The sequence below is a fragment of the Octodon degus genome, unplaced genomic scaffold (genome assembly GCF_000260255.1).
Source record: "Octodon degus isolate 3935 unplaced genomic scaffold, OctDeg1.0 scaffold00009, whole genome shotgun sequence".
In the NCBI taxonomy this organism is placed as follows: Eukaryota; Metazoa; Chordata; class Mammalia; order Rodentia; family Octodontidae; genus Octodon; species Octodon degus.
Genome location: NW_004524585.1, coordinates 10,277,485 through 10,299,633, shown reverse-complemented (window position 1 = coordinate 10,299,633; position 22,149 = coordinate 10,277,485). Strand labels below are relative to the sequence as shown.

The 22,149-nt window shown below is 53.1% G+C and overlaps 1 protein-coding gene across 3 annotated transcripts; it reads right to left on the bottom strand.

Moving 5' to 3' along the window:
* Positions 1 to 628: 628 nt before the first annotated feature.
* On the bottom strand, positions 629 to 21,711 carry CUNH1orf106 (chromosome unknown C1orf106 homolog). 3 transcript variants are annotated; one of them, XM_023708700.1, is made up of 10 exons: positions 21,667 to 21,711; positions 15,385 to 15,533; positions 14,678 to 14,802; positions 14,069 to 14,185; positions 13,173 to 13,398; positions 8,866 to 8,919; positions 7,697 to 7,907; positions 7,150 to 7,323; positions 3,865 to 4,549; positions 629 to 2,329 (listed from the first exon to the last, which is right to left on the bottom strand). In XM_023708700.1, exons 2-10 carry the CDS (start codon positions 15,437 to 15,439, stop codon positions 2,237 to 2,239), a joined length of 1,740 nt encoding a protein of 579 aa, XP_023564468.1. In that variant the 5' UTR covers positions 15,440 to 15,533; positions 21,667 to 21,711; the 3' UTR covers positions 629 to 2,236. The 3 variants fall into 3 exon arrangements, with proteins under 3 accessions (XP_023564468.1, XP_023564465.1, XP_023564466.1); XM_023708697.1 differs by lacking the exon at positions 21,667 to 21,711 and adding an exon at positions 17,509 to 17,683; XM_023708698.1 differs by lacking the exon at positions 21,667 to 21,711 and adding an exon at positions 17,509 to 17,683 and having other exon boundaries at positions 7,150 to 7,320.
* Between the last annotated feature and the right edge of the window lie 438 nt (positions 21,712 to 22,149).

The window sequence follows — 22,149 nt, the reverse complement described above, 5'->3', positions numbered from 1 at the left end:
CCTCCGCTCCAGGTAACCAAGACCTCCAAAAACAGCTAAGAAGAGTAGGGAACTGCTTATCCGCGCCAGCCAGGCTGGGCTGAAGCCAGAGCTGGGGATGCCATCAAGCCCTGACCTTCAGGAAATGACTTTCAGAGCCCAGCCCCAGGACCCCTTCACAGTGCGCTGGATTAGGGAAACTGAGTGCCTCCTTCAGCCACCCCACCCATTCTGCCTGCACCTGCGGACCTGGACAGACCAGCTGGACCAGGCAACTTGGCTACTTCCGACAGACACCCCGAAGGGACCAGGCGCAGACTCTGCTCAGAAGACTTGGCCTATGGGCCCGCGAGATAGCTCAGTGGACTAAGTGCCTGCTTTGGCAAGCGCTGGGACCAAGGTTCGATCTCTGGTCCCACATGCCGCACCACCACCACAAACCACCAGGGCGCGCTGAGCCGGCGACCAGGTCTGGGAGTGATGGCACCCGCCTGTAATCCCAGCGCTGGGGAGGCTGAAAACAGGAAGATCACTATGAGTTTGAGCTGCGTAGTGAGACCCTGCACCAAATACATAAAATGAAAAAAAGAAGACTTGGCACAAAACACCCTTCATGCTGAGCTGGGCCAATCACAAAGAACAGACTTTATTTTAGTGTTTGGCACTAAGACCCACGTTCCAGCCCTACAGCTGAAGACAGGGCCACTTGGCAACTGTACCATGTCTTCTGTAGGACCAATAAGTTAATATTAAGTACGCTCAGGCCCAGGAGCTTGGGCTTCCATGGAAGACACTGGGGATGTAGTAGCTGAACGATGGGGTGGCGGTGGGCGAGGGGCTTGTCATAAATCAGAGTAAGCTACTCAAGCATAATGGAGAAGAGGGCCCCAAGGTGGAGACTACTATAAAAGGGGACAAGGGCAGTGAAAGGAGTGCCACTGCTATGTCCTTGGGTTACACTCTCTTCCCCAACTCCAGTACACCACCCTGGTTCTTCCCTCAGCAGCCTCTGTGATCAGCTATGTCACTGTGTCCCAGGGGACAGCAGCTCCTCTGCCTGGGCAGCATGTTCTCAGAGTCTTCCGCTACATTCATGATCTGTCCAGTCCCGAGAACTCACTGGACAGAGTTTTACATGAGCAAAATGGGAATCAGCACTCCATACACCATCTGTCACTTCTTCTAGGCAAGATCCTCTCTGGGCATCTGTCAGTTAAGGGAGGGCCTAGGATCCAGGGATTTTAAGCAGCCTTAGTGATTCCAGGGTTTCCATCTCAGAAGATGGGACAAGTCATTAATGTCCTCTAATACAATCCAGTATTTTGTCAGGACTCAGGAGAAAGCACTCCTGTGCATAAACAAGAACTGCTCACAGAAGACATGTGACTGAAGGAGCTCTCATCATCCACTCCCCACCATGCCACCAAAATGATGCCTTTCCAAAAATATTTGTAAGGTGTTGGTTTTAGGACCATAATAAAAAGATGTCAGAGGGAGGAGTAGTGCCTCTAGCCCTCATGATACCTGGCCATGGTGGTCCAATGGTGAGCGGCTCCCCATCAACCAACAGCATGGGCTGGACCCAGTCTGGGACCTTGAGGTTCTAATTTGGTGCTCCCCTGGCCCAGAAGCCCAAGGGCATAAAGAGAGGACAGTGACTGGGACCCCTAGTTCCAGGGGTCAGGAAGATAGTGGAGTAGAGGAAGAGATGACTCCACCAGCATATACTGATCTTGAACTACCACTTGTGTGCATCACAGAGCACATTACAAAGGGGAAAGAAGCATTTTCCCCAGTCTGAGGTACCCAGAGACCTGGGAATTGGCGGAGAAACCCATGCATGAGAGTGGGTCATGGCCAGGCTCCACAGCACTGGGGATGTTCTTTCTCAGAAACAGCTCAGAGTGAGGACCCCTGGGTGGCCCTCGCTGACATTTGCCTTGCCTAAGAAGACAGATGTAATCAGGCAGGCAAGGCCTTAAGTCCAAGAGGCCACTCTGGGGATGTGATGTAATCATATTATGGGGAGGTTGTGGACAAATCACAGATACAAATCCTCAGGTCAGAACATTTGAAAAAAAAAAAAAAAAAACTTGTACAAAAAAAAAACCCAAACAAGAAAGGACTCAGCTCCAGATCATCGGCCTGCGATGGGGTTGGGGGAGCTGAGGGAGGCACTGGAAGGGTGAGGGGCTCAGCCCTGGCCCCACAGTGAAATAGTCTTTTCCAGCAGTGGCTGAGGAACTTGGACATGGAGCTACACCTGGCTGATGATCTCGCCGTTCTCGGGGACAAAGACTTGCACAGGAGCTCCATCAGGTGCTCTCCGAAGCACACACATGGTGGGCATCTGCCAGGGGCAGAAGGAAAGGAAAGGTTAGAGCAAAACAAGCAGGGCTGTCAGGACAGCAGGCCCAGCCACATACACATGGGGACCTCTTAGCAACACAGACCAGCGGCAGCCCTGGTCTCCCCATGAGCTGTGTGCCCCAGGGGTCATCCTCTACCCATCTGCCACTCAGGTTCCTTTAGGGTACAACAGGCACTGTGACCTCCTTTCCCCATCTTTCCTGGGCTCCAGTCTCATTCCTCTCCCTGTCTGGCAGGTTGGTATGGGCCAGGCCTGGGCCAAGGACAGGTCTAAGCTCGCAGGAAGGAGAGTACGTCAGCTGGAGGGTGCGGCTGGACCTGTGCCAGGGTGCTGCCCAGCCCAGGATGGCAGCTGCAGCTCAAAGAAATGGTGTGTGTGTTCCTGTGGGGGGTGGGCACTGGGGGCCTGCAGCTGGGCCCTGGGAATCTGGGGTCTCAAAGCAGCAGCCTGTTGGTAACTTGTAGAGCACTTCCCCTATGGCGCTTCAGTACCAGGGAGGGAGAACAAAGAAAGGATTCATGGGTACTCTCCCCACTGACAGAATGAAGAAATGAGGTCCCCGGGCTGCATACTCACAGCCTCCTACGTCCTACCCACTGGCCCCTGGGGTCGTGGTAAGACTGTCACTTACCTAGTACTCAGCAGCACTGCTCCGATCGTTTTAGCCTCTTACCCACCCTATGCAATATCTTCTACTACTTGTATCTTACAGAGCTAAACAGAAGCCCACAAGAGTTACCTAACAGAACTTGTAAGCAGTGCAGGGATTTGAACCTAGTCATCTAGCTCAAGGGTCTGTGTTCCTGTGATGTCACCTGTGTCTCAGCTTGGTGTCTGGCAGGAACACAAGGGATAGGCTCTGATTTTTGCAAACCTATTTCCAAAGTCTCCCTTTATCCTGGGCCCTCAAGTCAGGAAATTCTAGGGGTTAATATGAGCAGGACTTGAGATTATGCTCTTTTTTTTTTTTTTTTTTTTTTTCTGTACTGAGAGTTGAACTCAGGACCTTGGGCTTACCAGGCAGGTACTTGTGCTGCTGAGCTATATCCCTGGCCCTGAGGACTTGTGCTTACGAAGAAGCTTATCTGGTTTGTGGATCATCTGTGCAGCCACTCAGGAGGGGTTCGCTGTTATCTATTCTGATCATCTCACTAGGACACACATGTGCATTTTAGCTAGGCATAGTGGGCAAAATTAGGCAGTGCCCCAGGGAAATCAAAGGTACTTTCCAAAGCCAAGAGGAAGTCTTTTTTTTTTTTTTTTTTTTGGCCTAATCTTCCTAGCTGGGGGTGGGGTGGGGTGCAGGGTGTTGTCATCTGGCCTCTAGGCTGCTAGTTTGGTATCTCTCTGCTCTTGATTTTTTTTTTTTTTAAGTCATGGTCTCATCCTGCAATTCTCCGGCCTCAGCCTCCCAAATTCGGGGAATACAGGAGTACACCACCACACCCAGCTCTCTCTATGCTTGGATTTGTCAGAAAGCAGCCCTGCCCCAGGAACCCTGTAGGGCTGCTCACCTGCGCTCGGGGTCCCAGGGCTCGCCCAAAGCCCTCTCTCCCAGGAGGCAGGCTGCGCATCCGGAAAGCTCCTTGGCGATCCAGCGAGTGCGGGCGGCTGCTCCGAAGGCGCGCACGCTCGTGCCAGGAGCGCAGCTCCTCGGAGACAGCGGCCTTGCTGAGAGCGCGGCCCGTGGGGCTGTCCTTCAGCGACGGCGTCCGCACGATGCGGCTGTGTGCGGGCACGAGCCGCTGGTAGCGCAGGGCGGCGCCCTCCTCGGCGAACGCGGGGACCAGGCCAGCGCGGCACAGCTCCCACTCGCCAGGCCGCAGGTGGCTCTCAGCCACCACCACGTAGCGCCCGGCCGGGAAGTACCCAGGGGGCAGCAGCAGCTTGGGGTAGTGGGCGACCAGCTCTCTGCCGCAGGCTGGTCCCCATGGACCGTGGTGGCGAGGCGGCTCCGGGGAGCAGAGGGGCCGCAGGAAAGAGATGTCGGGGCTGCTGCTGCCCGGCGAGGTGGGGTGGGAGATGCTGGAGACGTCGGAGCCGCTGTCCTCGGAGCAGGAGTGGCAGGCAGAGTGGGGCAGCGGGGGCTTGCTGGCCGGGAAGCAGGAGTCTGGCACCGTGACGGTGTAGTGAGTGGGGCGTCGGCGGGGGAAGGCGCTGCGTCCGCGGCCCTCAGCCCCAGCGCGGAAGGAATCCACCCTGCGGAGAAGGGAGGCTGCTGAGGGGCTGGGAGGGTCCAGCGTTAGGCACAGGCAGGGCTCAGGCAAATCAAGGATTTGCCTGCACCCCGAAGGATGTGCAGATAGGGCACACTCCCCGTGTGTGGAGCCCCCCCCCCCCCAGGCCTTTCCACGTCGTGACAAAGAGAATAATAGCTGGGGCCAGGAGATGGCTCGGTAGAATAAGTGCTTGCCTGGCAAGCGCAAGGCTGATGAGTTCAATCCCGGGTTTCGCCAAAAGCAGTGAGAGAGCAAGAGAGCAACAGCTGACCCTTAGCGAGGGATTGAGTCTAGCAGCCCCATGGATAGCAAAATCCACAGGTGCTCGAGTTTCCTGTAGGAAATGGTATGGCGTTTGTTTATATACAACCTGCACGTACCTTCCTGTATACCTTAACCAACTCTGGAGGGTACTTCTAATACTAACACCATGTAAATGCTATGTAAATAGTCCTTATACTGTATGTTTAGGGGATAGTGACAAGCAAAAAGTGTCTGATAGGCTGAGGACATGGCTCAGAGGCAGAGCTCCTGTCCAGCATACACAAGAGCCTGGTTAGACTCCAGCACTGAAAAAAAAACACGTCCACATATAAAAAATATCTCGGGGCCGGGAAGATGGCTCAGTAGAATAAGTGCTTCCCTGGCAAGCGCAAGGGCCTGAGTTCTATTACCAGTTCCGAAAAAAAAAAAAAAAAAAAAAAAATCTCCAGTACAGATGCAATTAAAAAAAAAAAAAAAAAAATATGTTTGACCTTCAGTTGGTTGAACTCACAGATGCAGAGCCCAGAGACATAGAGGGCCAACACTGTGCTATTCCAGTGCCACATATCTTCAGCCACTTCTGCGGTCCCTGCGTTCAGTGACATGTCCTCTGCAGAATCTGTGCAGGCAGACCCTGTCAGCTGTCAACGTGAGTGTGGAAAGTGACCCCGTGGTGGTGAGGGCAGCTGCCAGCAGCCCAGGACCAGAAGAGGTGGCGATCCAGGCCTGCTCACACATGCAGGCACGAGGCTGATGTGCACAAAGGCACTGATTGGCAGCTGCCCCTGGTTGTGGGTATAATAGAAAGCACAGCTCTACTTAGTGCTGCCTGAAGAGCACCCCAGGGAGGCTCTCCTGGTACCCCAGGCCCCTCATGTGCTGTGGCTGCTGCTGCCTGTCACAGCCCAGGATCTGAAACTATTCCCCGGGTGGCAGGTGCCTGGGAGAGGAACACACAGTCAATTCTCATCATTTATCGATTCAGGATTTTTGAATGTGCCTCCTTGCTGAAACTTATTTTCTAATTCCGAAATCAACACCTACAGCATCATTACAGTGGCTTGAGGACATCCTTGAAACATCGAAAGGTCTGAGCTGTTCCAAGGGCACATCCCTCTCTAAGATGGAACAAGGTTAAGCTCTGCCTTCCTGTCTCAGCACTCAAGGCTGGAAGCAAGGGTCATTTTGTGTAATTACTTAGTGCACTTTAAAAAAAAAAAAAAAACCTTTTAATCTTTCGGTGATTTTGCTTTTTAAGTACAAGAGGAAGCTGATATGTGCACGTGTGTGTGCAGCGCCAGGGAGTGAAGCCAGGGCCTCCTGGCCAAGTGCTCTGCCACTGAGCTATGTCCCCAGTCTCCTTTTCACAATATTTTGTTTTGAAACAGTCTCATTAAATTGTCCAGATTGGCCTCAAACTTGTTATCCTCCTGCCTCAGCCTCCCAAATACCTGGATTATAAGGTATGTGCCATACTACCAGGCCCACGAGTAATCTTAGAAATGCTATCTATACACAGTTCCTAAGTGCAAGAAGACTATGATGTCTTGTGGAGAAAATGTGCTGCATATGCTTCATTTAGGTGTGAGTTTAAATGCCACACACCGTGAGTACAATGTTACCGAGCTCACAAATAGATCAAAAGGAGTGTCTTTAAACAAAACCTCACATAAACCAAGTTATATACTTTGATCAGTTGATGAACAACATCATGACCAAAGACTAGCAGCCACATTTCCCCTAAGGGCAGTGGTTCAGCATTTTCTGAGTACCTGCGGCTATTTTATTTTAGTCTTTTTGAAACAGAGTGTCACTATGCAGCTCAGGCTGGTCTTGAGTTCACTTTATAGCCCAGGCTGGTCTCAAACTCGCAGTGATTCTTCTGCCTCAGCCTCTCAAGTGCTGGGATTATGGTACCCCGCCACACCCAGCTCCTGCAACAATTTTAAAGAGCATAACACCTTGAATTCTGAGAGTCACCTGCACATCACCTGAATGAATAAGAAGAGATGTGCCCACTGTCAGTGACCAATAATAGAACAACTGGAAAAGTATTATCTGGCATAAAAGAACACAGCAAGGATAGAAAAACTGAATCAACTTATACAAAAAAAGACAAAACTGGAGTCTTAGAGAACTTCTTGCTTCATGGATGATGTGCTTTTTGGCTGTGGTGCTGCCATCTCTTTTCCCTTAGGAAAAGCGCCAGTACTAGTCATGTCCCCCAGGGTGTCCCCTGGCTGCTGGAAGTGTCCATTCTCCCACAGTGGTGCTGGATGGGGATGGTCCCTGCATCTGTGGGAAAGGCTGTCTTACCTCAGAGACTGTGACTGGCCCCGCCTCCCCTGCATCTCAGGAGTGGCTGGGGCACTGGTACATCCCTGTCGCTGTCCTGGAGCACTGGGGATGGGTCCCATGTGGTAGGAGGCTGGCTCCAGCAGCCACAGGCTGGAGGCACTGGGTCCATCCTGGGGTGTGGTGGCCAGGCTGCTGCAAAGGAATCAGAGAGAAGTCGGCAACAGGAGCATCTAGGAACGTCTCCACTGAGGGACTTGTGATGTGTGCAAGGTTGAGGGCACAGTGTAAGGGGGTTGAGAGGCTGGAGAGATGGCTCAGTGGAATCAGCGCTTCCCTGGCAAGCTCAAGGGCCTGAGTTCAATCCCCAGTTCTGCCAAAAAAATAAAATAACAGTGCAAGGGGGCCTCCAAGTTGCGGTGCGTTCTACCAGTGCCCTTGGAGAGCTGCCAATGGTCACATAACTCCTGCCATCCAGCTGAGGGGATGCTGATCTCCACCTTTCCCCTGTGCCACCTGCCCACCCTGCAGGCCACACCTGCTTTGGGGCCTCCCTTTCCTTCCTCACCTGGACTCACTGCTGGGCTCAGAAGACTTCCTGGCCTTCTCATAGGGGTGGTCAAGGCTGGTCTCCTTCCAAGGGCTGTTCTGGATGGGGGCACGTTCCAGGGTCCCAGGCTCAGGGCCTGCTGGCTGTAACCCCTCAAGGCTCTGGGGTGGGAGAGCCCGGGACGGTGCAGCTGGGGACTCTGGGGGAGGTTTTGGCATTTGGGAGTCCTCTGCAGAGTAAAAAAACCTGGTGAGGACAGAGGCTGGGGAACCAGCCTGACCACCTCTGCAGCCTGTGCCTTGCTCTCCCGCCCATGCCTGGCTGGTCCCACTGCTCCCCACCAGTTCTCCAGCTCGACACTAGAATTGACTTTTCTCCTTTGGAGCTCTTTCCCTCCCTCCCACAGTCCTACCTCATAACTGCCTCCTTTCAAAAGCCTCTCCAGCTTGACTTTTCTTGGTTCATACTGCTGCATTTCTAGCCTTTGTTCCAGGTGTCATGTCTGCACCCAGCCTCCATTACCAGTTTTTCTTGTTCCTGATGTGTCCAAGTGCCCTAGTTTCCTTACTGGCCTGGGCACCACCTTCTTGATCCATCTTTGCCCTGACATCCTTACCATCGGTATACAGTGGGGGTTCTTTGGCCTCACTATGTAATTCAGGCTGGTGTTGAATTCACTAGATAGCCTAGGCTGGCCTAAAACTCATGGTGACACTCCTGCACCAGCCTCCTGAGTGTTGGAATTACAGGTGTGCACCATAGCCTGGGTGCTGTACAGGTTCTCAATCCAAAGACTTTTGTTTCCCCCTCACTCTACCTTTTTTTCAAAGTTGATACTGATTGTGGATACATGGCTCAAAGGCTCTGGCTGGTTCAACCTGAAATGAAGCCCCAGGGTATAGGGACAATCAGGCCTGATAGGCCCTGCTGGAATCCACCTCTCTCTTCCTCATCGAAGCAGTCAAACTTCTGAATGAGAAACAGTCAGCATGTCCCCACCCTCTACTGAGCATGTGCAAAGGAGACGGATGCCAAGTCTGCATGAGATGCCAAGCTGTCACCTCTTCCTTCATGAGCTCACTAAACCCTCCCTTCCTGTTTGACATCCTCACTGGCAAACTATGCCAAAGCGCAGGTTCTTGTAGTAGGACCCAGCCATGACTGTTGTTCCCATTTGTCCCTCTCACCTTCTTCCAGAAGTAGCCCATCAGACAGTGAGCTGTCATCCGAGGCACTGAGCTCTGGGGAAATCAAAAGATAGAGAAAAGAAAGAGGTCAGGACGTCAACCCAAAGATCTGAGTAGCCAGTGGTAGTGAGCAACCCCAGCTCTCCCTCTCCAGGATAGCACCATTACAGGAAATACCTGCTGTGTGCTAAGTACTCTGTCATGAGCATAGACATAGAAAAAAACAAAGCAGAAGTCAAGGGCTAGGAAACAGACAACCTGATTTTAATTGGCTCTGTCATTAACATGCATCTTTGAATAATAATAAATTGCAGGGCTCTGGACCTCAACTTCCCACTTGTCAAAATAAGCTTAACAAGAGGAGGGACCAAAGAGCCACCTGGGAAGCCCCTGGGATGAAATGAATATTGTCAACTTTTCTGCTAGTCTTCTTGCATGATAAGTACAACTGAACTCAGCCTGGAAACTCGTCCATTGCCCCGTACAACAGTGGAAGATGGGAGTTCGAGTGATGGGACTGGGAGGTCAACCCGGCTGGCCAGTTGGAGGGGTCTCCAACTGGTGACAAGGTGAGTCGCCTAGAGGAAAGGGAGTGTGCCATTTCTGCATGAGACAGCAGCAACTGCCTCCCAGGAAAGATCTTGAGAACAAGCGTGCTGTGGCCTGAATGAAATTCACAAATGAGTTTAGATGTTTAACAACAGCAGTGAGGAAAATGAAGAGTGGTTGCTATTTCCACAGTACCAGTACTTTTCTACATATTGATTCATGTATTTCCACAGCCACGTAAAGGAGTTTCTATCCTCTCCACATAATAGCTGAGAGAACCAAATTTCAGGAGTTCCAGCGGGAGCAGCAGCTGTTTGGGTCAGTGCACCCATGGGTGGCCGAGGCAGAGCTCACACTCACAGTGTGGCCGGAGCCTGTGCTCTTCACTCCACCCTTCACTGGCTCTGCTCTTAGCCAGTATCGAATGCATAGGTCATTGCTAGAAGGTTCTATGAAAAGTAAACCATTCCTGCCATCTCAAAACTTTCAGAAAGAGGTTGGTAAGCTACAGCCAAACCTAGTTCACCAGCCATTTTTACAAATAACATTCTATTCACCTAATGTCAGGCTGTGTTAGCATCTACAGTGGTAGGACCTGTGACTAGACCATGATCCACACAGCCTAACTCATTTCCAATCTGGCCTTTTATTTATTTTTTTGTTTGTTTGTTTTTGATGCGGAGGACTGAACCCAGGGCTTCTAGCTTGCCAGGCAAGCATTCTACCACTGAACCAAATCCCCAACCCCTTTTAACAGATTGGAAATATTTGCCAATCTTTGGTAATTAAAATGAACCAAGAACTTTACCCAGCACAGTTCTGCTCTAGGAATATGGTTCAAGCAGCCAGTGAGCTCTGGCTTCTTCTCTTGGTTTCTAGCTAGTCTTTGCTTTGGGGCTCAGGGGAGGTGACACCCTCTTATTGAATTCTGCTTCACTGTTTTTGGTCTTCAAAAAAAATGTTTGTTTGTTTGTTTTCTTTTTGCAAATGTCAAGTTGAAAAAAAAATGGTGAAACTGTTACTCTGTGGACCAGCAGTGCAACCCTGTGGTGTGTTGGTTAGAACACAGGGTCTTCATTGCCTGGTACCCCTAACCTTCATGTAAACAGGCAGATCTGTTCTGTAGTCTAAACAATATAAAGCAAAGACAGAAATCTAGAGACACAGAGGGGAGCTGGCAGAGCACTCTGATCTGTCAGAGGCAGGAGGCTTCTGGGTGCTGTCACTGTCTCAGGCCCTGTCCCCACCCAGCCCTGGCCTCCATGAATTCAATACTTACTTGGCATTCTCAAAGCTACGCTGTCCAACATGGTAGCCACCAGGGACAGCAGACTCTATTCATTGAAATGAAAGCAGTCTTAAAGTTCACTTTCTCAGGCATACCAGGCATGGTTCAGAAGCTCAATAGCCACCTAAGGCTAGTGGCTTCCCTACTGGTCAGCACAGATGGGGAACAAGTGCTGAAATGCTGAAGGACAGTGTTGCTAAAGACTGATACTGTCACTCAACAAACACACACTGAGCACCTGTTCTATCACTGAGGCGTGTGCTGGGGTGGCTCTCTCAGGTTCACCCACAGTAAATTGGTTCAGCGCCTGGCGGCTCCTCACCACCTGCAGAGCCTGGCTAATTACTCTCATCTGGCGTAATTACTTTCCCAAATTGAATAATCCTTGTGTGCAGATCTAGGTTGGTTTTTGTTTGGGGGTTTTGTTTTATTTTTTGGTTCATTTCCTTATTTTTTTAATTCAAAACACCATTCAACTACTAATTATCAGTCCTTCTCCACTTTTTTCTAGGCAAACTTAACTTAGTAAAGAAGCCACAAAAGAGGGATTGCTAGCTAGACCCACCTGCTCTGGGGCTCCTGAGGCCAATCGTTAGACCCCAGGACCTCGGCCCATGCGGAGAGCAGGCCTGAGATTGGGGCAGGCTCTCTGCCCAGAGCTGGCCCAATCAGCAGCTGTCCCAGTGCTTTCCCCTGCCTGGCTTGGTTTCTCCCAGCCAAAGTGTCCTGAGAAGGCATCAGAACCTGGAGCCTCCTGCCTCCCACAGAGGGTTAAGCTGGAGCCCAGGGCATGTCCTGGTCTGAGCTCTACTCACCACAAGGAGTGTCAGGGTCACAGTGGTGGCAGCAGAGTGATATCTCACTGCCAGCCCAGCCTGTACAGAAGCTCTGACCTACTGCAGTGCCTGTAGACCCAGGCTGCTAGGCAGTACAAAGCCGGAGGAGTCAGAGGTGGAAAACAACTGAGACAGGGAGTGTTTCACCAGCTGGATGGCTCACAACAGGCACAGAGGAAGTTGGCCCTTAGGGATGTCCATGCTCCCATCAGAGCTGCCTTTGCTAGGAAGGTCCACTCTGGGGGGCCTACAGGGAGTGGAGTGGAAAGCCTAGAAGGCTTAAAGGCCAGGAGCATTTTCCTATAGCCAGGGCAGGCCAGAACCACTCAACCAGAGAAAGGTCTAGCCACCAGGCCTTCCAGAACATTGCACTGTTCTTCTGGCTTTATGATCAACTGTCACACAGTCACTTCCTTCTTTGCTATCTACACCAGCTGGTGTCTGGTCAGAGAGCCTATCATAAATTAGAGGGCACAGGTGGGAGCAGATGCTGAGACCATGGGGTGTGGGGACCAGAGAGGGACATTAGGCTTCCACCAGTGTCCCTGCAGGGAAGGACAGCAATGGTGTAAAAAGCCAAGCTGAGGTGCAAAGTTAGCAGCCACTTGCTAAGCTGAGCCCAAGGCCTCAGAGCGGTTCTGCCCCAGGGCCACTGCCCCCTTGCCTACTCTTCTCACTGAGCCAGCCAGTGAGGCCTGGAAGCCAGGACTGAGCCCTGGGGGTGGGGACTGGAATGGAACTCGGCAAGTCACAGCCTGACAAGCTGGATGTGGGTCAGGACAGACAAAATACTCACACCTCAGGCTTCAAACCCACCAACAGGAAGCTAACTCAGACTGGACATACTTAGGTTACATGCAGGTTCTGCCACCTGCAGGGGTCAGGGGTCAGGGACTGAACCACTGGCATAATAAGGCAGGCATGGATGTGGCGACCCCTCCTGGTAAGTCCAGGGCATTTGTAGGTACTAAAGGGATCCTGGGGCTCAGCACTCATGGGCTGGATTGCAGCCTGTGCGCAACAAGTGGTGTGTGGCCTTGACACAACTTTCCATGAACTGCATAACTCAAGCCAGGGAAAGTGCATCACTTCAGAGTCTTGGGTTCATCCCAGTATGCTGACCCAATAGCTGTGGGTTTGGGATACTTTGAATAAACCCTGGACTGAGCTCAAGGTCAGCCCTCCCGTCTAGGAAGAAGTCTCCTACCCTCTGCCCCAGTGCTCGGGACTGAATCAGGGCCTTCCTCCTGCACTGCATTTCCACTCCACCTCCTCTTTTGTTTTTTGTTTTCTTTCTTGCTGACTTGATAAACTGCCTGCTGGCTAAACTACTGGCTGGGCTGGAATTTGCAGCTCTCCTGCCTCAGCCTCCCAGAGCATTGGGATTACAAGTGAGCTCTGCCACCCCAGGCTTAGGAAGTCTTCTGAAGTCTTTGCAGAGGAAGCAGGAGGAACTGGGATATTTTCTAGGGAGCTGGGGAAGAGCAATGTTCCAGGATGAAGAAGACTTGCTGGGGGTGCACAAGGTGAAGAAGCATTAGTGCCAAGCGCTCAGGTGGCAATGACTGAAAGCGAGCGCAGCAGCACAGAGCAGCGCTGTCCACCCCACCCCACACCCAGGCTGGTGGCCTCACCTTGGCCCAGCACCTGGACAGCCGTGGCAGGAGGGGGCTCGCTGTTACGCCGCCGCTCACCCAGGCTGCGTTGCAGCTCTCGCAGCTTCTTCTCCTCCTGCAGGGCCGCATGCTTCCTCTGCCGCCGCAGCTGTTTGCTGAGATTCTCCTCCGCGCTCAGCCGCCGTGCAGCCTCGGTGATCTGCAGCTGCAGGGCCAGCTGGCGCTCCAGGCTGCTCAGGGGGTCCTGCAGAGGGTTGGGAGTGAGTTGGGGATGGGCAGGCTCTTGGGGGCACTGGCCCTGTGCTGTGATTCCTGGCCCTAAGGCCAGAGGACACGGGGCAACCAGTCAGCAGCACAGGGATGTGGAGCAGAGGGTGGAGTGGTGGGAGGGGCTGTCAGACAAGTTGTCATGGGAGAAGCTGGCATGGGCACCCATCCCTACCCTGCCTGCCCAGATGGGTGGAAACTCAAGCAGGACACTTTCCCTCCTGACCCCACAGGATTTGGCAGGCCAGCCCTCGGAAACCTGCTACCATCTCATCGTGGGAAAGGGCAGGCACCCACGGCCCAGGCCCAAGCTGCCCCTGCCACTTCCCTTCTGGGCCAAGAAAGAGGACAGCCCCAGGGACACAGGAACCTGTTTGAGCAGGCAACTGTCTCTCTGGGTGGGTGGCTAGAGCTCTTAATTGATCTTTGACTGTGGGGACAGACCCTGTGTCCTCCTAGAGTGTCCAGTCCTCCATCTCCTAAGGTGGCACACTTCCACACCCATCTGGCTACCCATGGGGAGTGCCCCTCATCAATTCAGAGGGGGCTAGTCACCCTCCTAGGTAGGTAAGAGCAGCAGAGGCTGCCAAGGTGCCCTCATGGTCAACTTTGGGGCTGAGGACAGTGGTGGCCTCTGAAGGGCTCACCTCTCTGTGCAAGGCCCACTCATCCAGCTTGTAAGCTGCTCCAATCCTGCGGCGGACCTTCGGGGGCTTTTCTCCAGGTTTGAGGGGATATTCTTCTGGCAAGACCCCTGTCAGCTCCTGTAGGAAAGCAAAGTCAAGCGAGGTAATTCTCCACCTGCCCAGCCTTCAGCGACCACTTGCATCCCATTGCTGGTCCCTGGGCTGCATGGGTCTGCCCTACCATTGAGGCATCTGGGATAGCTGGCCACTCGTCTCCTGGCCATCCCATAACTTCTGTTAGTTATCTTCTTGTCCCCATCCTGGGGCACCCTCTGCCTCCTTTTCCTTTCCCTTCACATCTTCTGATCACTTCCTCCAGAAGGCTATAGGATCCCACGTACAACCCTCAGAGGTGCTTCTGTCTCCTAGCCCCTCTCCCATGCCTGGGCTCCACCCAGGTCTAACACAACCTCACTCAATGCCAGGCCAAACACTACATTAGAGGAACTCCGGGCCTACCCCTGGAATCCTGATTTCCAGAATTCCCTTTAGAATGGGGATACCACCTTCACTGCTAATATCCCTAAACATGGCTCCAGGTGGCTAGGAGTATGGGGGCGCAGGCCTCACCGCCTCCCGGATGCAGAGTCTCCGCAGCTCCTCCAGGCAGGCCTCCAGCCGCGCTTCCAGGGCCCTCTGCTGCTTGTATACTGCATGGGTCAGCTCCTTCATTGGGGAGACTGGGCTGTCAGGGCCTGTGGGAGGGCAAGAGGCACATGCTCAGGGATGCTGAGGCAGGAAAGCCCCTCTTGGACACTTACTGACCACCTAAAAGGGAGTATAGACTCATACATACACAGCTACATGCCTGCTCACAAATTACAGGCTAGCTGCTGTGGCCTGTATCAGAACCCCCGAACCCCAGGCTACTGGCTCCCTAGCAGTGGCAACATTACAGCTCAGAAGGGAGGGCTACCCCACTGCTGATCTGGGGGTGCTGCTGGCTCATGCACACAGAGCTCTCCTGTCTTCTCTCAACAATTAGGGCAGACTGGCCCCACCAGCTGGTTTCAGCTAGAGACAGGGGACCTTAACACTAGCCAGATAAGCCTTTTCAATGTCTTTGGAATCACTGTAGCTAAAGTGGAACACTCAAATCCCTGTTTATACAGGACCAAACTCCAGCCAGACCCTCCAAGGAGGGAAAATGTGCCTGTCCCTAAGGCCCTCTGGTATCCCCCAGCAGAGGCCTCTCTGTTCCTGCCCTCCATCAGCTTCGGTAGTCTTAGCTGGCCGCCCCCAGCCTGGGGCAGTGGGGTTTCCCCTGACCCACTCACCAGACTGCAGGATGATGCCGCTGTCGGTGTCGCTGACCTCACCCTTACTCTCCATGGTGGATTTCTGGCAAGAAGGGGCACAGAGCAGGGAGGTGCTGCACGGGTCCCAGCCTGGGCCAGGATGTGTAGGTAGCCTGGAGTCCTCCCAGCTTTTAGGAGGAAAGGAGAATGGTAACTAACAAGCTCTCTGTAAATCCCTCAAGTTCAAAACAGAGCTCTGGAATAGGAACTTCAGGATAGAAGGATAAAAGATAGGGACCAGGAAGGCAGATGAATGAGAAAGCCAGGGAGAAGGGGAAGATGCCTTCCTGGGCGCAGCTGTCCTCAGCCCTTTCATGGCTGTCACACTTCCCTGATGGTTTGAGCCTTCACGAAGTAGCTAAACACTGGGCATTAGGCTAAAGCCTTGTCTCAGGGCCTCCAAGGTCCAGTTCTGCCTCTCTCTGAGCCAGGCCCTCTAGGCAGGTGTGGCCACTTGATGCCAGAAAGTGGTCTCTGAGACTTCTTTGGGCCAGCAACCCTGGTCAGAGTTTCAGCAGGCCAGGGCCTGGCAGCTGCTGGCTGGAGCAGGGGTGGGGAGGCAGGCGGAGCCCAGGCGGCGGTCTGGAAGGAGAGGCCAGCCACCTCCTCACTGAGTCAGCCATTGAGCAAGAGTCCAAAAGTCCTTCTGAGTTTCTGTCTGGAGCTTATCCTGCTGCCTCCTCAGAGCACAGGGCCACAGTGGGGGTGGGGACTCCCAGACCCCGCAGGCCGCTAACAGGACAGAAGAATATAACCTTTGGGAAAGTGGGCCCCAAAATGAGGCAGGTGGGAGACTGCGATCAAGCTGTCCCCAGGGGTGCAGTACCTCTGCTGAAAGGGAAGGAGCAATGGCTTTTACAGACCTGTGTAAAAGTAGAGCTTATCAAGGTAAGAGGGGAGGCAGCAATTTAAGCCACTGGCCTGAAGATAATATGTACCTTGCACTTTGCAACTTCAATTTCCAAGGAAGTCCAAAGAGTGTGTAGTAGACTCAAAAAAAAAAAAAAAAAAAGAAAGAAAGAAAAAGTTTACAGGCAATCTTTAAAACATGCCAAAAAACCAGTGGCTCTATCTTCCTGGAAGCTCAGGAATGCAGGGTGACTGTTTTCAACTTTGCACTGTTCATCTGTCCCAGACCCTTACCCCTCAGCCTTTCTCCCAGCCTGGCCATGCTGTCCCCCTGCCCATAAGGCAGGAGGGTCCAGCCAGAGCTAGGAAGCAGAACAGACTCTCAGCTGGCACCCTGAGCCTTTTAGCTTTGGACAAAGGGAGGTGGTGATATCTGAGGGGAAGCCATTAATTAGTCACATTTGCCAATTAATTATTAACCACTAAGGAGTTGCCTTGAAAGTTGGGACTACTCAGCCCTTGCAGTGGGAACTTCTAGAAACTGGGGAGTCCTTTAGCAGGTCCCCCTCTCTCCTGCAATTTCCCCCTCCCCAGCTCGGCTCGGCTCAGTCCCTCACTGCCACGGTCAAGGGGGAGGTCTTGACATTCAGTGTGGGCCAAATCTGATGTGGGAACTTGCTGCTCTAAGTAGGGCTCAGCTGTTCCCCAACTATGTTACCTGGGAAAAGTCACCTGGCCAGGCTGTGACGACTTTCAAGGCACACAAGGATGGGGGGTGGGCCTTAGGTGCCTAAAGCATTGCTGGAGATAAAGGCAGCTCTGGAAACATCCCCACCCCAGGAATACCTCCTGGTCCTCCCAGTGCCCAGCCCCTCTGGGCCAGCCCCAGCACTGGGCCCTAAGAACCAGTGCTATAGCCGGTCAAACAGTATCCCAGGATAAGATAGAGGAAAGAAGGGTCACAGAGCCAGTAGGGGGAATGCTAGGGAACTTTGTCTTAGGCATGCCATCCTGGATCCCCCACCCCAAACCAGGCCTTGGACTCTGCTCCAGCTCACCTCTGCTGTTCTAGTGCAGATTCAGGCCCAGCCCCAGAGACAGGCTCCCTGTCAGAGCCCACCACCACCCTGTTATCCCTGGGCCCCAGATCAGAGCTGGACAGGAGTAGGAGGTGTCCACAGTCAAGCTCCTTCCATTCGCAGGGTTCAGGCCCTAAGCCCCACTCAACCAGGTCCCGCCCCACCCTGCCCTCACCTGCTTTAGGGTTTTAGTCCCGGAGTTCAGGAAGGGCCCCCTTTTGCCAGGTTGAGGAGTTTAGGTGCCACACATGTTGCCTCTAGGCCTCCCAGACCACTGGCTGGCCACCTGTGCTCTCACCCTGACCAGGCTCCCGCTTCGCACGCTGCTGGCTGCCCCTCTGGCTGTCCGCTCGTCCCTCCCCAGCTGCTGGGCCAGGGGAACCAGGTTACTTGTTATGACTTGAGTCAGAGGGGAGGAGCAGGTGAGCAAGCCCTTCCCTGAACTAATCCTGACTGCTGACTGTTGCCGGCAGGCAGCTCCTGGGCCTCTGCACTTCCGGGGCCAGAAGAGAGCAGGGAAAGGGGGCTCCCCAGGGAGAAATCCCTGTCTGCAACAAGGGGTACATCTTGCAGGGACCCTAGTGCAGTGGTTCATCTGGGCTGTGGTATGTCACAGTGCCCTCTTTTCCTGCCTGGCTGTCTCCACCTTCCCTGGCCTCCAGTTTCCCTTTCCCAACAACAAGTCCCCCAAACAGGTAAAAAGTCCACTCAGCATTAGGATAACAGCAGGAAAACTTACAAGCTCAATGCAAAGCTCACTGCTCTTTCCCATACATTGAAATGGAGCTCTCAGGCTGAGTTTTGTGTCTCTTCCACCTGGATTTAAAAACCTCACAATCAGGGCTGGTGAGATGGCTCAGTGGTCTAAAGCACCTACTTAGAACAAGCTTAGCAAAGCACAGGGATGGGGTTCATTCCCCCAGCACCACATGCCAGCCAGCCCCACCCCCACCCCCATGGGCTGAGCTGGCCACACACACACACACACACACACACACACACACACACACATAAATAAATAAATAAAATTTTAAAAAAATTAAAAATAAAAAATAAAAATCTCACAATGGACAATGGGAAAGACATGTTTGTTGTCCCACCTACTCGGGAAGCTGAGTCAGGAGGCTGCGAAGCTGAGTCAGGAGGCTCACTTGCACCCAGGAATTAAGATTAGCACCCCCTTTCAAAACAAAAGGAAAAAGGTTCTAGAGTTATAGACTCCCAGTCTTGGAAGGGCCCTTGTGGCCCTGGGTTTTAACCTCCAGCACAAAACAAAACAAGCAAACCCCTCAGGTTGGAATTGTGTGTACAGAGGGCCCAGGACTCCACAGCCAGAGGCCAAGGCCATTCACTCTTTATCCCCATCCCTGTTTCTTATCTGTGAAGAGGGACCCAGGGCCAGGACCTGAACAAGCACTCGACCACTGAGCTACACCCCCTTCCCAGTGCTTTCTCTTTTTATTCCACATATTTACTTACCTGGGTGGGCAGAGCAAGGTCATCACTTCCCTGTACACCTTGTAACTCTACCTCCCAGCAGCACAGCCCTTGGGGCACTGACCTGAACCCCAGTCCTGTCCCTTACTCTGTAGAAGGGTCACTGTGTGATTTCAAGGCTGCAGGCCACTCCTCAAATGCATGGGGCCAGAGTCCAAAATGGAATTTGTTCCTTCTGATCCTCAAGCAAGTGAAAAACTGATTGAGATCCAGCCCATTTAACAGGGGGAAGCCGAGCTCAAGATGCTTGGCTGGGACTTCGCAACAGAGAGGAGAGGGGATGGCAGCCCTCAAGTCTTCATCCCACTCCTACCATCGTCCAGGTCTTGGGTCCTCCCACCATGCCTCCCAGCACCTCAGCTCAAGTGAAGATCGCTTCCTTTCCCTTTCCATTCCGGAAGATCGCAAACACTCCCCTCCCAGAGCCAGCACCAGTTCATCGATGACCGAGAAACTGCTCCCATCAAGCAGGGCTGTCACAGTGGGCCACTTCCCCTTTGCTGGCACGCAGGCGCTACACACCTTCACATTCCAGTCCACACCCCCTTTCCAAACAATGCCAGCCCAGAGTCCTCCAGGCTGACCACCTCCTCCTCTTCCCAGCCTGAGGCAGAGGGGCCCTCCCAGGGGCAGTCCCTGCCCTTGGTGGGGAGCAAGCTCTCTGGGCCTCTCAGAGAACCCACAACCCTTCCTTCCCTTCCCCGGTCCTCCACAGTACCGCAGTCCCTGCCACCCACTACTGCACTGCCATCCAGCGTCAGCCAGAGAGGGACTGACTCTGGGCAAAAGCTGGCCTTGCCCAGCTCTTAACTCCAAGTGGGGAGGAGAGTTCAGTTTTCTAGAATCAGCTGATAACCCCATATTTAAATATATAAAATGGGGTGGGAGTTAGCTCAGTAGAATAAGTGCTTGCCTGGCGAGCTCAAGGGCCTGAGTTCAATCCCCAGTTCCATAAAAAAAAAAAAAATAGATAAATATATAAAATGATATGAAAAGGATCGCTAGGAGAACCAATTATATTGCCACACAGTTCCAAAACCAGAACTGCTACTACTTCCTTATTAGCATTAAATAGGACCCAGCAGGAGATAAGCACACACAAGTGATGAGCACAAGCAGTGTTTCAAGACAGCTGCTACAATGCAATATGCTGCGAAATGGAATTTTATCAGTGGTAGTCCCAGCCCTCTAACAACGCTCTCTTCTTGGTTTGCTGCTAATGCAAAGTGATGTTAAATTTCTGTGGATAAAAAAAACAGAAGATGCAAGGTTCCATTCTCTATCTAAGCTTAGAAGCCCTCTTGAATTCCACCCACACAGGTCTGGAAACATAAGAACTTCAGCCCTCAGGTAACACGCTACCTGGGTCTGGGGAGAAGTGAAATCGGCTGAGGCCTGGACACACCTGGACATGAATTCCTTCACTTAAATTCTCTTCTGGAAGAAGCCTGAGAGCTTCTCACTATATGTATAACTGACTGGCTTTTCAAGAATGCATGTGAGTAGAAGAGGCCAGGTCCCGTTTGTTAGTGATGTCAAAAGCTCCATGTCCCCACCACAGAGCACAACTCCCCTAAAAACAAGCGTGTGGTCCAGGAAGAGCAGACCTAGCACCTTCCCTGTCCCTTTCCATAACCCCGCTCCACCAGCACCACCTGATCATGGTAGCAGATTTGAACTTAGGGCTCCCATGTCCTTGCTAGTTGGTCTCACAATAAAGCTATTTGGTTTTTGCCAAAGCCTAGAGTCATGATGTCTGCTTCTATGTGTGTGGAGCAGCAGCACTTCCTCCATAACAGGAGAGGAATCTTGTCTTGGTCCTCAAGAATGCTCAGAGATATTTCATTGCCCCAAATTCACACCCAACGTTTCCCAAACTAGCAGCATCTAAGGTCTGGAACATGGCTGGCAAGCCGACGCTGCCCAAGAATCCAAGAGGGCCCTACGGGTCCAACTGATTACAGGCACCTAACTCAAAAGACCAAGGGAGAAGCGGGAGTTTCAGAGGCCACCCTGGAAGTGTCGCTGCTGCCCCAGCTCCCAGAGCACCATCGCCAAGGCAGGTGGAGAAGTGGGGTTTCTCTGAGAGCGCTGCGGCGATTGGAACGTGATCTTGGGGAACAGGAGATTTTCCTCAAGAAGAGGAAAAGCGCCCTCTCTCGGGTTCTCATTTCCTAAGGGAAAGCCCTGGAGCGGAGGGCTTCTCCGCAGCTCTGTGGCCAACCATTCTCTCACTTTTTTCAAAGTTTCTTCTTTTGCATTTATCCAAACTTCTTCGAGTCAGGCACTTCACACTGTTATCTCCGTGACCTCAACTTCATCCAGCAAAGCCCCGTCACCGACAGGCCCACAATTCTACTTAATGAATGAACGAGCAAACGGTCAGCCACTAGGACAAACCAGTAAAAGAAGGAAGGGAAATTGCCCGGGACCCTACAGGCAGGAGGGATGGGAGACGGTCCCTTAACTGTTTTTGTTCCACCTCTGCTCCCTGCACACCGGGAAAGGTGTTCGCTTCCACTGGGCGACCGACTACAGAGGCGTGGGCTGGGACAGGGGAACTCCCGGCGAGCCTGGAATGCGCCCTGAAATCCGACCTCTAGGCTCCCTCGGTAAAAAGCCCCTTTGTCCCGTCCACCCTGCTCCCCTCCCCCACCGCGCCCTGCACTTCCAGGCCGGCCTGAGACTTTGCTCCTTTTGTTTGGCTGCTCCCTGCCTTCCCGGAACCTGGCCAGGAGCTCCACAGGCATGGAGAAGTTCAGAGGAAAAAGGCTGAAGATCTGGAAGCGTGCACGTAGGACAGGAACTCAGAATTCCCACCCCCTTGTAAAATTACCCCGGTCTCTGCAGGATCCCGTCCGTTGAGGATGCAGACCGTGGCTCCGGGGGATGATCCCCCTAGTTCAGCCGCATCAGCTCCCGAAGTTTACCCCCCTTACCTGTCCCGCCGAGCTCCGGCGCCTCCCGCCTGTGTCCGCGCACCCCGCGCAAGCCGGGCCGCGTCAGGAGCTGGGGGTGCGGGCCATCTTCCCGCTCCTCGCGTCTCCCCCCGGCCCTCCCTCCCTGGAGGTATTTCATTTAACTTCGGCATTTGTAGCATCCCAAATGTTAAAGATCCCAAGACATCTGTCCCCTGGTGCATACCAAGACGCCAGGAAAAGAGGGGAAGATGCGAGCTGGGACGCGAGAGTCTGATCCCGGAGCGGGGGCGGGGCCGCATGCTGCTGGGGGAAGGCGCCTGAAGGGTTGCGGGTCCTTTGGGAGCCGCGGCTTGAGGGAAGAGGGTGCCCCCCTTCCCCGCCTTGGGGCGCCCTCCTGG

Coding starts and splice junctions, on each gene's coding strand:
- CUNH1orf106 (XM_023708700.1), bottom strand. CDS start 15,439: ATGGAGAGTAAGGGTGAGGTCAGCGACACCGACAGCGGCATCATCCTG. Junction 8,920..13,172: donor TGTCCAGGTGCTGGGCCAAG/GTGAGGCCACCA, acceptor TGATTTCCCCAG/AGCTCAGTGCCTCGGATGAC. Junction 4,550..7,149: donor GGCCAGTCACAGTCTCTGAG/GTAAGACAGCCT, acceptor CCTTCTCCGCAG/GGTGGATTCCTTCCGCGCTG.